A 14,354-nucleotide genomic window follows, 5' to 3' on the forward strand; every position below is an offset into this window, starting at 1 on the left:
TGCCAAAGCACTTTTACATTGCGCAATGCGCACGCGCAGCCACATGTCCGTTTGGGGTGACGCAAATGACGTACATCCTGGGTTGGATAGCAGAGAGGAAGAAAATTGGTGGATAGCCAAATTAGCCATTTGAGGCATTAATGGATTCTTCAGAAATCTTTCATATGCGAATGTCATGCATAATAAAGGAGGCAAATGATGAGTTGTGCCACATTTGTCAAAGCTTCCAGCTGACACAGCCAGAAGAGGAATGGCCACCCCTCAGAGCCTGGTTCCTCTCTAGGTTTCTTCCTAGGTTCCTGCCTTTCTAGGAAGTTTTTCCTAGCCAAGGTGCTTCTACATCTGCATTGCTTGCTATTTGGGGTTTTAGGCTGGGTTTCTATACAAGCACTTTGTGACACCTGCTGATGTAAAAAGGGCTTTATAAATTAGATTGGATAAGATTAACGCCAGGGTAGTAGGTTCGATCCCCGGGACCACCCATACGTAAAAATGTATGCACACATGACTGTAAGTCGCTTTGGATAAAAGCGTCTGCTAAATGGCATATTATTAATGTCACCTTATATAGTATGACTTTTCTTATAAATTATTTGTGAAGCATTAACATAGTGCTTATGAACACCCTATAATAAGGTGTAATTGTAAATTGTGCAACAAAGTAATGAGCCATGAGAGTTGATTTAGGAAAATTGTTTATAAAAAAAAGACATGTTCCCAGTTCCACAACACATTGCAAAGGCTGATGACGAGGTTCCCAAAAACGTACAACACTTCCCTGACACCAATATTCACAGGAGTCGGACTTCTTTCCAGCATATATAAATAATGTCTTCAAATAGTCTAAAGTCAGTTAGAGAGTAACACACAATTAGGTGTTTTAGACAGCAAAATCCTGTAGAAACGTTAGGTGGAAATGTGTGTTGACTGTATGCATTCTGAATTGAGAAGTGTTATTGATGCATCCGTCCTTTGATGACTAACAAATGTGTTTTACATGTGCCACATGTAAACTACCGCTTAAATGAAAGACAAAGAATAAATACAACATAAAGATTGCATCGTTGTCTAGTTTCACATGGCTTGTGTTTCTAAACAAAACAAGTGTGTCGTGTGCATAAACTTGAATTTAAAACATAATGGCTAAGTGATCACCCATACTACTAACCGTTTCAATACATTATGGTTGACGTCGTACATCATTCATTTCATGTGATGGCTTATTTCATAAAAGTTAATAGAATAACTCAGAAATGGGAAAGCACAATTATTCACCTAATCTTTAACAATAATAACAATTGAATTGTAGACTGACATTGAAGTCAATGCATAGCAATTATAGTACAACTGAGCAAATATTAATTGAAGGGGGAAACAAAATATAATCTACTGCTCTACACTGGTCCATTTCAGATGCTTTGTCTCCCTCTAGGGGTCATTTATAATATTATACAAACTTGCATATGCTCATGCAGGACACCAAGGGGTGCACATTTTGTTTTTTGCCCTAGCACTACACAGCTGATTCAAATAATAAACTAATCATCAAGCTTTGATAATCATAAATCAGCTGTGTAGTGTTGGGGCAAAAACCAAAACGTGCACCCTTTGGGGTCCTGAGGACAGAGTTTGGGAAACGCTGTGCTAAATGGTACAATAAATTCTCTCCAATCAAGAAACAACCCTAAAATATATTGTATGAATGAGAAAGCCTACAAACCAAAATAACTTTAGTCCTGTATCTCTATGATCCTGATCTTACAGTTTTGCTGTTGTCATAACATATTTAAGTTATACACATAAGGTATAATACAGATGGTCACCCTGATGACAAATCCTATCAACCATAACCCTTTAATAACAGTTAAAACTCATATAACCCTATAACAACTGTCATAACTGTTATAATCATATAACAACTGTTATAATGGTTATAACCCTTAAACAACTGTTACAATCTGTTGCAACAGTGTCCTGAACACTGCACCAATACAATATAGTCCTTCATAACTCAATCATCTAATCAACCATCGACATTGTAGAAGCTGCTTAACAATTGTTATCCACTACAGGTTAAAAAAAAGTAAGTCTTACAGATTAAACCATGAGGTTAGGCCTAGCTACATGAATTACACACTCACTTCACTGTGGGAGTGAGACCGTCTTCTATAGGGTATTGGATAAGGACACAAACAGTCAGGCCACATCTTAAGTGTACCTATCGTTCTGATTCTTGCTTTTCATCATAACAAATAATAAAACAATACACGTTATGAAATGTAATACATCTCAATGTGATAACAGTATGGGTAAGGAATGGAGGATTGCATTAATACAGTTTCAAGAGTAGTAGAAAAATCGAGTCAGTGACATATGAAGGGCATTCTGGTGCCGCCATAGTCCATCACACCTAGGCTTTGTCCAAAATGGCACCCTATTCCCTACAGTGCACTAGTTTTAGGTTTTACAGAAAAGTAGTGTACTATATAAGGAGCTATTTCGGACACATCTTAGTAGAGAACAATGTCAGAACTGAGAAAAAACCAGGACAGAAAGCTAAATCAGCACGTTCTTTACGCAGGTCACACTTTGTAAGAAAAACAAGCCCTTCACCATGAATAGGTCTGTATGTACATATTTGGTTGTTAAAATTCACACATTTCGAGTGTTGTTGTGGTGTTTTTGTCTGGTTCCTTGTCAAGTAAAAAAATAACACGTCTAAGTCCCGTGTGGCTCAGTTGGTAGAGCATGGCGCTTGCAACGCCAGGGTTGTGGGTTCGTTTCCCACGGGGGACCAATACGAGAAAATGTATAAGTCACTCTGGATAAGAGTGTTTGCTAAATGACTAAAATGTAAATATAAGTACTGTACTCAGAAAGACACATCCTCAGTCCCTTGTTGGGGAAAATATTTAGTTTCCAGTTGATTTTTTTTTTTTTGGTATGGAATGAAAAAAAGGGTTTGCACTCTGAAAATGGATAAAGGAAAAAGTCCAAGGATGTCTACAACACAACTGCTTTTACCTGATTGTGCTGCTGAGGCCACCGTAGTTTGGCTCCTGGGCACACAGAGGCATATGGGTAATATAAATATGCTATGTCCCCGTCGGAGTCCCTGGACCCTCGGGTGCTCAAAAGGTCCCAGTCAAGGCTCATCGTCCACATCCAAAACAACCAATGAGAGAAGGACATGATCTCCATGACAACAGCAGTCTGTTTAGAGCCAAAATGGCCTCTCAGTAGTCTGAGGAACGAGGAACTGTTTGATTGATTAACAGGGTTGTTGTCCGTGGGTCAGAGAAGGCCCAAGAGAGATGAAGGAGAGAAGGTACCCATGCCAGTGTACTAGTAGCTACTGCATATGGGAACAGCATAAAAAAGTGTTTTCATAACTTAAGCCTTATAGGGTGCGTTCCTGCCACACTAGAACCAAAGCCCCGGGTCTCTAAAGTCCTGAGGGAGTATAAAGAGCCAAACAGGGCCTGAGAGGAAGAGATGGAGCCTGGGGAGGGAGGACCGGGCGTTCCCTTTCAGCCCCAAAGGGCATTTCCAGGTCCGGTTCCAGTTGTAACCGGTTTGATTTGGTTTAAACCGGTTAGGTCCAGTAGAAGTCCTAATGCTAGTCCATGGTGATTGCTCCAGAGTAGGTGGTGAGCAGCAGCATGATGGCAAAGCCGGTTAGGAGGCCGGCGTTCTGGATGGCGAAGGTCAGGAAGAAGCTGCTGCCCCCAGCCTCCTCCTCCTCACGACTCACCTCATTCATCTCTGGGAACTACGGAGAGTGAGAGGGGGAGAGAGAGAGAGAGAGAGAGGGGTAGAGAGGAACGGAGAGCAAGAAGGAGGGAGAGAGAGTGGAAAGGGAGAAAAAGCAGGTCAGTTCCTCAAACAGAGCTATATACTGGATGAATGAATGGTACTTTTTGCTCTATATCAAATCCATCCCCATATCCACCAATCTCTCAACTTTGTTGGCGTGACAGGCAGGGGGAGGGGCTTGGTGTGTGTGTGTGTAAACCAGAGGAAGAGGCGAAGCGAGAGGTTTCACTCTCACTAAAATCTGTCCAAAATAAGGCCAATGCGTTTCTATGGGCTTATTTTGGACCTAAGCAACGACTCCCATTGCTAGGGCAGAGACGTGCATCTCATCATTATATACAGATCTCTGGTGTAAATGGGAGAACATCCCTGGTCATCCCTACTGACTCTGATCTGGCAGACTCACTAAACACCAATGGTACGTTTTGTAAATGATGTCTGAGTGTTGGAGCGTGCCCCTGGCTATCCGTAAATGTAAAAAAATAAGAAAAAATTGTGCCATCTGGTTTGCTTAATATAAGGAATGTGAAATTATTCATACTTCTACTTTTGATACTTAAGTATATTTTAGGAATTACATTTACTTATGATACTTAAGTATATTTAAAACCAAATACTTTTAGACTTTTACTCAAGTAGTATTTTACTGGGTGACTTTCACTTTTACTTCAGTCATTTTCTATTAAGGTATCTTTACTTTTACTCAAGTATGACAATTGGGTACTTTTTCCACCACTGCTATTTTAACAAAATATAAGAATAGCCTAATTGTCAACCCAAAATGCATGACAATCACTGGACTAGGTTGCACATAAAAATATTTTGAGTCACAAAGATGAAACAACTTAGTTCTTGAATACCATCTCAGTAGTCTATTGCACTTTTTAATAAAGCACTGTGAATGACTTTCTAACATGATACAAATTTGTTTTATTGTGTGACACCGCCCAAAAAACTGGTGAACCAAATCATGGCCTGGTGCCACCAACTGAATAACTTAAAATGACACCAGTGCCACAAAAATGTTAGTCTAGAGCCCAGCCAGTGGATACACACAGACACACACACGTTCATCCCATCCCAGGACGTACCATGTCTGCCAGGGCAATGTAGAGGAACATGCCCCCTGCCAGTGCAAAGATCCATTGAGGTGAGAAGCTGTTTCCTGCCAGGATGCCAAAGCCCATGCCCAGGTAGCAGCAGCAGGCAGACAGGAAGTTGAAGAACAGAGCCTGCTGGATACTCATCCCAGCATTTAACAAGATCACAAAGTCACCTGAAGGAGGAGGGAGGGGGGGAGAGAAACATAGATACTTATTGCCTAGAAAGGTGGATTCACATAAGCCCAGTTAGAGGCCAAAACATTATCCATCAAATAAAAAAAAGTGTGCTTTGGGAGTGGTGGGTGTTTTTAGATAATTATTTTTGGTGGGGGACTGACCTAGCCCTACAACTCACACAAAATTCCTCCGCTGCTCTGTCGTTCGTTAAATACTTTAGTCTCAGACTGCCATCATTTAAGTTGTTTGTGTTGACGAGGGGCATTGTACAAAAGGGGCAAGGGGCGTTGTACAAAAAGTCAGTGATTAGATCGTCTCTAACCAATCAGAGTATCAAAGCCAATTACACATTTTCATACTGCCGCTTCACCCACGTGTTATAGCTCTGGCCCAACCCATCAGTTTCTGAACCAATCAGATAGCCTCGAATGTGTTCGCATTTGGTGATGGGTCGGGTAGGTACTGAGATCCAGACTCATAGCAGAGAAGAAACTTGTGGGCGTAGTGTAGCGTTTGGTCGGAGCAAGGAGTGTCCCATTTATTTTAATATAAGTGGAGGTGAAAGTATGTACAGTGCATTCGGAAAGTATTCAGACCGCTTGACCTTTTCCACATTGTTACGTTACAGCCTTATTCTAAAATTGATTGAATAGTTTTTTTTTCCTCATCCATCTACACACAATACCCCATAAAGACAAAGCAAAAACAGGTTTTTAGAAATATTACATTTACATACAGTGAGCTCCATAATTCATTGGACAGTGACCTTTGTTTTGTTATTTTGGTTCTGTACTCTAGCACTTTGAGTTTAAAAGGATACAATGACAATGAGGGTGAAGTGCAGACTGTCAGCTTTAATTTGGAGGGTATTTTCATACATATCGGATTAACCGTTTAGAAATTATAGAAGCTTTTGTACATGGTCCCCCCCCATTTTCGGGCATCAAAAAACATTGGACAGTTTAACATAATGTAGAATAAAGTAATCATTGTTAATATTTGGTCGCATATCCTTTGCATGCAATGACTGCTTGAAGTCTACGATGCATCGACATCACCAGACGCTGGGTATCTTCCCTGGTGATGCTCTGCCAGGCCTGTACTGCAGCCATCTTCAGTTCCTGCTTGTTTCGGGGACTTATTGCCTTCAGTCTCCTCTTCAGCATGTAAAATGCATGTTCAATTGGATTCAGATCCAGTGATTGACTCGGCCAGTAAAGGATTTTCCACTTCTTGGCCATTAAAAACCCCTTCGTTGCTCTAGCAGTATGTTTAGGGTCATTGTTGCATGATGAAGTGCCGTCCAATGAGTTTGGAGGCATTTGGTTTTATCTGAGCAGATAAAATATTTCTGTAGACTTCAGAATTCATTGTTCTACTTCTGTCTGCAGTCACATCATCGATGAAGACAAGTGAGCCTGTTCCACTGGCAGCCATACAGGCCCAAGCCATAACACCCCCTCCACCATGTTTCACGGATGAGGTGGTATGCTTTGGATCATGGGCATTTCTTTTTTTTCTCCACACTTTCCTCTTTCCATCACTCTGGTACATGTTCATCTTTGTCTCATCTGTCCACAATACGTTTTTCCAGAACTCTTGGGGCTCTTTTAGGTGCTTTTTAGCAAACTGTAATCTCGCCTTTCTGTTCTTCAGGCTTATCAGTGGTTTGCATCTTACATTTTAGACATTTTAGTCATTTAGCAGACGCTCTTATCCAGAGTGACTTACAGGAGCAATTAGGGTTAAGTGCCTTGCTCAAGGGCACATCGACAGATTTGTTCACCTAGTCGGCTCGGGGATTAGAACCAGCGACCATTCGGTTACTGGCACTACGCTCTTAACCACTAAGCTACCTGCCGCTTGTAGTGTACCCTCTGTAGTCCTGCTGGTGTAGTCTTCTACGTATGGTAGACTTTGACACATCTACACCTGCATCCAGGAGAGTGTTTTTGATCTGTTGGGCTGTTGTCAGGGGGGTTTTCTTCACCATAGAGAGTATTCTCCGGTCCCCACTACAGTGGTCTTCCTCGGTCTACCGGGTCTTTTGACATAATTGAGTTCACTGGTTGTTTTTTTCTTGTTAATGATGAACCAAACTGTTGACTTGGGCATGGCCAGGGTTTTTGCAAGTCTCAAGTCTTCTTGGGTATGACGCTACAAGCTTGGCACACCTGTATTTGGGGAGTTTCTCCCATTCTTCTCTGCAGATCCTCTCAAGCTCTGTCAGGTTGGATGGGGAGCATCGCTGCACAGCTATTTTCAGGTCTCTCCAGAGATGTACAATCGGGTTCAAGTCCGGGCTCTGGCTGGGCCGCTCAAGGACATTCAGAGACATGTCCCGAAGCCACACCTGCGTTGTCTTGGCTGTGTGCTTTGGGTGGTTGTCCTGTTGGAAGGTTAACCTTTGCCGCAGTCTGAGGTTCTGAACGCTCTGGAGCAGGTTTTCATCAAGGATCTCTCTGTACTTTGCTCCGTTCATCTTTTCCTCGATCCTGACTAGTCTCCCAGTCTCTGCCGCTGAAAAACATCCCCCACAGCATGATGCCGCCACCACCATGCTTCACCGTAGGGATGGTGCCAGGTTTCCTCCAGACGTGACGCTTGGCATTCAGGCCAAAGAGTTCAATCTTGGTTTCATCAGACCAGAGGATCTCGTTTCTCATGGTCAGAGTCTTTAGGGCTGTCATGTGCTTTTTACTGAGGAGTGGCTTCCGTCTGGCCACTCAACCATAAAGGCCTGATTGGTGGAGTGCTGCAGAGATGGCTGTCCTTCTGGAAGGTTCTCCCATCTCCACAGAGGAACTATGGAGCTCTGTCAGATTGACAATCGGGTTCTTGGTCGCCTCCCTGACCAAGGCCCTTCTCCCCCGATTGCTCAGTTTGGCTGGGCGGCCAGCTCTAGGAAGAGTCTTGGTGGTTCCAAACTTCTTCCATTTAAGAATGATGGAGGCCACTGTGTTCTTGGGGACCGTCAATGCTGCAGACATTTTTTGGTACCCTTCCCCAGATCTGTGCCTCAACACAATCCTGTCTCGGAGCTCTACGGACAATTCCTTTGACGTCATGGCTTGGTTTTTGCTCTGACATCCACGTTCAACTGTGGGACCTTATAAAGCCACGTGTGTGCCTTTTCAAATCATGTCTAATCAATTTAATTTTCCACAGGTGGCCTCCAATCAAGTTGTAGAAACATCTCAAGGATGATCAATGGAAACAGGATGCACCTGAGCTCAATTTCGAGTCTCATAGCAAAGGGTCTGAATACTTATGGAAATGTGATGTCAGTTGTTTTTTAACGTGTTTTTGCTTTGTCATTATGGGGTATTGTGTGTAGATTGATGAGGGGAAAAAACAATTGAATCCATTTTAGAATACGGCTGTAACATAACAAAATGTGGAAAAAGTCAAGGGGTCTGAATACTTTCCGAATGCACTGTATATACAGTGGGGAGAACAAGTATTTGATACACTGCCGATTTTGCAGGTTTTCCTACTTACAAAGCATGTAGAGGTCTGTAATTTTTATCATAGGTACACTTCAACTGTGAGCGACAGAATCTATTTTAAAAAATCCAGAAAATCACATTGTATGATTTTTAAGTAATTAATTTGCATTTTATTGCATGACATAAGTATTTGATACATCAGAAAAGCAGAACTTAATATTTGGTACAGAAACATTTGTTTGCAATTACAGAGATCATACGTTTCCTGTAGGTCTTGACCAGGTTTGCACACACTGCAGCAAGGATTTTGGCCATACAGACCTTCTCCAGATCCTTCAGGTTTCGGGGCTGTCGCTGGGCAATACGGACTTTCAGCTCCCTCCAAAGATTTTCTATTGGGTTCAGGTCTGGAGACTGGCTAGGCCACTCCAGGACCTTGAGATGCTTCTTACGGAGCCACTCCTTAGTTGCCCTGGCTGTGTGTTTCGGGTCGTTGTCATGCTGGAAGACCCAGCCACGACCCATCTTCAATGCTCTTACTGAGAGAAGGAGGTTGTTGGACAAGATCTCGCGATACATGGCCCCATCCATCCTCCCCTCAATACGGTGCAGTCGTCCTGTCCCCTTTGCAGAAAAGCATCACCAAAGAATGATGTTTCTACCTCCATGCTTCACGGTTGGGATGGTGTTCTTGGGGTTGTACTCATCCTTCTTCTTCCTCCAAACACGGCGAGTGGAGTTTAGACCAAAAAGCTCTATTTTTGTCTCATCAGACCACATGACCTTCTCCCATTCCTCCTCTGGATCATCCAGATGGTCATTGGGAAACTTCAGACGGGCCTGGACATGCGCTGGCTTGAGCAGGGGGACCTTGCGTACGCTGCAGGATTTTAATCCATGACGGCGTAGTGTGTTACTAATGGTTTTCTTTGAGACTGTGGTCCCAGCTCTCTTCAGGTCATTGACCAGGTCCTGCCGTGTAGTTCTGGGCTGATCCCTCACCTTCCTCATGATCATTGATGCCCCACGAGGTAAGATCTTGCATGGAGCCCCAGACCGAGGGTGATTGACGTCATCTTGAACTTCTTCCATTTTCTAATAATTGCGCCAACAGTTGTTGCCTTCTCACCAAGCTGCTTGCCTATTGTCCTGTAGCCCATCCCAGCCTTGTGCAGGTCTACAATTTTATCCCTAATGTCCTTACACAGCTCTCTGGTCTTGGCCATTGTGGAGAGGTTGGAGTCTGTTTGATTGAGTGTGTGGACAGGTGTCTTTTATACAGGTAACGAGTTCAAACAGGTGCAGTTAATACAGGTAATGAGTGGAGAACAGGAGGGCTTCTTAAAGAAAAACGAACAGGTCTGTGAGAGCCGAAATTCTTACTGGTTGGTAGGTGATCAAATACTTATGTCATGCAATAAAATGCAAATTAATTACTTAAAAATCATACAATGTGATTTTCTGGATTTTCTGGATTTTCAGACCTCTACATGCTTTGTAAGTAGGAAAACCTGCAAAATCGGCAGTGTATCAAATACTTGTTCTCCCCACTGTATATATAACCATATATTCTCTCATTTCTGTGGATTTGAAACTTAGGCTGTGTGAACTCACCTAGCTCATGGGGGAACTCCTCACAGAGTATGGCCACAGAGGTGCTGATGCCCTGGAACGTTGAGGCAGTGAATGAAGCTCCAATGGCCAGGCCGTCGATGAAGTTATGTAGCCCGTCACTCAGCGTGATCATCCAGGCCAGCGTGCCAATGTCAGAATACGCTGTACCCTTTAGCCAATAGCAGCCTCCTCTGCTGTTCCCTCCGCCCAGGCTCTGAGAGTCCTGTTGGAGGAGGAGGAGAGGTGTGAGGAATGGAGGGAGGGAGAGTGGAAGGGTGAGAAAGTGTGTGTATGACAGTGAGTGTGCGCGCCTCTCTTTTACCGGTGGGGTGAGTGCGGGGGTGAGCTTGCGGTCCCCCTCTCCTCCGACCACCCTGGGCAGGTTAAGCCCTGCCTCTCCCTCCTGCTGCAACTTTTCGGTCACGCCATCCTCCATGTCTCTGTTGGCTGCAGCATACAGCTGCTCTGAGGCTGGGAAGTGGCTGTGGCCCTGTCAAGTCACATATGAAGAGTATTTCTTACCAGGATTTAGAAAGCATAGTATTTTCCTGAATTAACAATGTTGTTAGCTATTTAAAGTTATACTATACTTTCAGACTGTGTTAGAGGACGTCAAGTAGAGGACTCTATAATTGGTTTAAGAGACCACAGCAGACCAGTGTTACTACTGAACATGTTAGAGCATTAGGCCCACACTAGCTGTACAATCTGGTCATCAGGTCCAAACCATGTTTCAAATCTGTACTATGCTGAATGTCCACTAGGTGGAAGCATCACCTCAAACAATGACAACTTGTGACCTGAAAGGCAGATGGTCATACAGTACAATACATTAAACAAACAGACATCTTATCCAACACTACTGCAAAGATCAAATAATCGATTGATGCTAACATAGCTAAGCTAACTATTCACTGATGCTAACATAGAGCTAAGCTAACTTCCGGGACCTTCCCTGGGCTACAGAGGCAGGTCCAGTGTTCGTAGTACAATGTGCTTTCACATCTCTACCTTCTCAACTTATGCCATTTTCTATCCTAAACTATGTGAAGCATCTCTCTACTTGTGTAGGAGGTAGGTCTTAGACATGTACAATAGCGGAGAGTGGGGTAAGTTGAGCCAAAGGGTTAGTTGTGCCACCCCTTGTTTCTAGGAAACCATATACAAAATGAATCATTGAAGGGTAAGTGATATTGAACAGAGATCTGAATGTAGGTATCCCTTTAAGATATAGAATATACCACACACCCATTTCATTAATACAATTTTGACCTACCAGCACAATCACCCGTTTACCTCAAGGCAGCTCAATTTACCCTATCCCCATGCTCAACTTACCCCATACCTTACCCCATACTTTTTTTTGGTCAAGCTGTTTACAAAACTGTTATGTTTACATTAATTTCCAGGGATACACAACATCCTGAAATACACTATATAAAAGTATGTGGACACCCCTTCAAATTAGTGGATTTGGCTATTTCAGCCACACCCGTTGCTGACAGGTGTATAAAATTGAGCACACAGCCATGCAATCGCCATAGTCAAACATTGGCAGTAGAATGGCCTTACTGAAAAGCTCAGTGACTTTCAACGTGGCATCGTCATAGGATGCCACATTTCCAACAAGTCAGTTCGTCGAATTTCTGCCCTGCTAGAGCTGCCCCGGTCAACTGTAAGTGCTGTTATTGTGAAGTGGAAATGTCTAGGAGCAACAACGGCTCAGCCACAGAGTGGTAGGCCACACAAGCTCACAGAACTGGGCCTTGAACGCTGAAGCGTGTAGCGCGTAAAAATTGTCTGTCCTCTGTTGCAACACTCACTACCGAGGTCCAAACTGCCTCTAGAAGCAACGTCAGCACAATAACTGTTTGTTGGGAGATTCAGGAAATGGGTTTCCATAGCCGAGCAGCCGCACACAAGCCTAAGATCACCATGTGCAATGCCAAGCGTCGGTTGGAGTGGTGTAAAGCTCGCCGCCATTGGACTCTGAGGAAACGCGTTCTCTGGAGTGATGAATCACACTTCACCATCTGGCAGACAGACGGACAAATCTGGGTTTGGCGGATGCCAGGAGAACGCTACCTGCCCCAATGCATAGTGCCGGCAATGTTCAGGTGTCCACATACTTTTGGTCATGTAGTGTAGTATAGAAATAGAATGAGTAGAACAGGCTTGCATTCTAGTTTTGTGTTGTATGAACATATGGTAATATTTATAGGGCCCATAACTGCCTGAGGAGTTCTGAGGTGAGCGGTTACTGTTCAGACAGTTACTGTAAACCAACACCCGGGCCCCCAGCTAGACAGACAGGACAAACCGGCCATGGCTGTGAAATCCTTGATTGAGTATACAGATATGATTTTCCCATGAAAATATATACTGTATCACCTCTCCACTCCATCTAAGAGCTGATGCTTATCTGTGTGTTGAGTCCTGGTTGAGACTAGTGGATGTTTATGAGCCTATTATAAAGCCACACCACAGAACAGTTTTTCTCAACCTAGTCTTCTTGGAAGTTGGAATACCAGTAATTTCAAATGTTTTATTCCAACACCAGCACACCTGATTCAACTAGTCAATGGGTTTATGATAAATTGACTAGATTATGCGCGAATATATCATACAAAGCCAGTCCCGTGGAAGATAATGCATGTACAGTACATAAAACTTACATAAAACAGAACAGACGATAACTTTTCCGGTTTCTGATCAATCCCAATGGGTTCACATATAAGCTGCAGAGGAAACACTGTCAATGTGTTTGCACCGGGGAAACAAATTTAATGTTTTTGTAAACATGACAAATTATACCCCTTAAAACCTTTCACAAAGGATACGGTGAAAGAAATTACACTTTTTATGTTTGTCTTCCTTGTGAATTTTTCAGTAAGCTACCTTGCTGCAAAGCAAATACCATCAACTGTGGTTGTGTGGCAATTACTGGATCATGAACATCATTGTCGACTCACCTTATTCTTCGGTTTGAGCAGCATCTTGAGGACCTTCTCAGTGAAGAAGAAGAGGTAGAACCCTCCAAACACCACTGTAGACTTGGACACATAGTTGTCCACCATGGGGTCAAAGCCAAATGCCTAGTAGGATGAGACACAGTTAACTAAAGCCTAGGGCAGTAGAGACCAAGTTAGACCTAACTAAAGCATAGGAGGGCAATAGAAACACAGTTAACTAAAGCCTAGGGCAGTAGAGACACAGAGGCATCTGTCTATTTGATAATAACAGGGTACCACATTTGACTGTTAAAGGGTTTGTGTAAAAATATGTCATTGCTTTGACTGAACTAAGTATCTAAGAGTATCACTTACATGTAGCTTATGGCTTAGCCGCGGGAAGTCGTTTGGGGGTGGGGGGGCTGAGAATTATTTAGTCGATGGGGGGGGGCTCTAAAAATGTTTTCCCACACTACTGACGGATATATCGGTCCGCTAATACAGGACTAGTAAAGGCCAGTGCACTATTTTGTTCAGGGGGCAGCACCCTCAGCATCCCTACTTCCTGCAGCTATAGCTTATGGCTCAGTCATGATTCAGCAAAACTGAAGCTGAACATGTAAATTATGGGGAGTGAATGAATGGCTATCGTTTTACTCTATGTCAAGGTATTTGTATGCACAAGCCTCTGAATTACTATATGTACAGTATGTGCTTAGTTGTGTATGAATCATTGGCATTGGGAATCCTTCACTGTCAGAATATTGAAAAACAATCGGTAATACAGGTAACTGCCAAAATAAAGGCAACACCAACATAAAGTGTCTTAATAGGGTGTTGCCAGAACAGCTTCAATGCACCTTGGCATATATTCTACAAGTGTGTGGAACTCTATTGGAGGGATGTGACACCATTCTTCCATGAGAAATTCCATCATTTGGTGTTTTGTTGATGGTGGTGGTGGTGGAAAACACCGTCTCAGGCGCCACTTCAGAATCTCCCATTATTTACATTTTTACATTTTAGTCATTTAGCAGACGCTCTTATCCAGAGCGACTTACAGGAGCAATTAGGGTTAAGTGCCTTGCTCAAGGGCACATCGACAGATTTTTCACCTAGTCGGCTCGGGGATTAGAACCAGCGACCTTTCGGTTACTGGCACAACGCTTTTAACCACTAAGCTACCTGCCACCCCATTATTGTTCAATTGTGTTGAGATCTGGTGACTGAGACGGCCATGGCAT

General features: G+C 43.2%; 1 protein-coding gene across 3 annotated transcripts in view; it reads right to left on the reverse strand.

Moving 5' to 3' along the window:
* Positions 1-2,788: 2,788 nt before the first annotated feature.
* slc39a14 (solute carrier family 39 member 14) overlaps positions 2,789-14,354 on the reverse strand; it is a 36,104-nt gene continuing 24,538 nt past the window's right edge. For 2 of the 3 annotated variants that reach the window (XM_041901557.2, XM_045225788.1), the window contains exons 6-9: positions 13,132-13,254; positions 10,160-10,649; positions 4,908-5,092; positions 2,789-3,772 (exon numbers count right to left, since the gene is read on the reverse strand). In XM_041901557.2, the coding sequence (XP_041757491.2) occupies positions 3,620-3,772; positions 4,908-5,092; positions 10,160-10,649; positions 13,132-13,254 (951 nt within the window). In that variant the 3' untranslated portion in view covers positions 2,789-3,619. The remainder of the gene's footprint in view (positions 3,773-4,907; positions 5,093-10,159; positions 10,650-13,131; positions 13,255-14,354) is intronic. The other variant, XM_041901558.2, reaches the window with a different exon arrangement.

Source organism: Coregonus clupeaformis, chromosome 16 (genome assembly GCF_020615455.1).
Source record: "Coregonus clupeaformis isolate EN_2021a chromosome 16, ASM2061545v1, whole genome shotgun sequence".
NCBI lineage: Eukaryota > Metazoa > Chordata > Actinopteri > Salmoniformes > Salmonidae > Coregonus > Coregonus clupeaformis.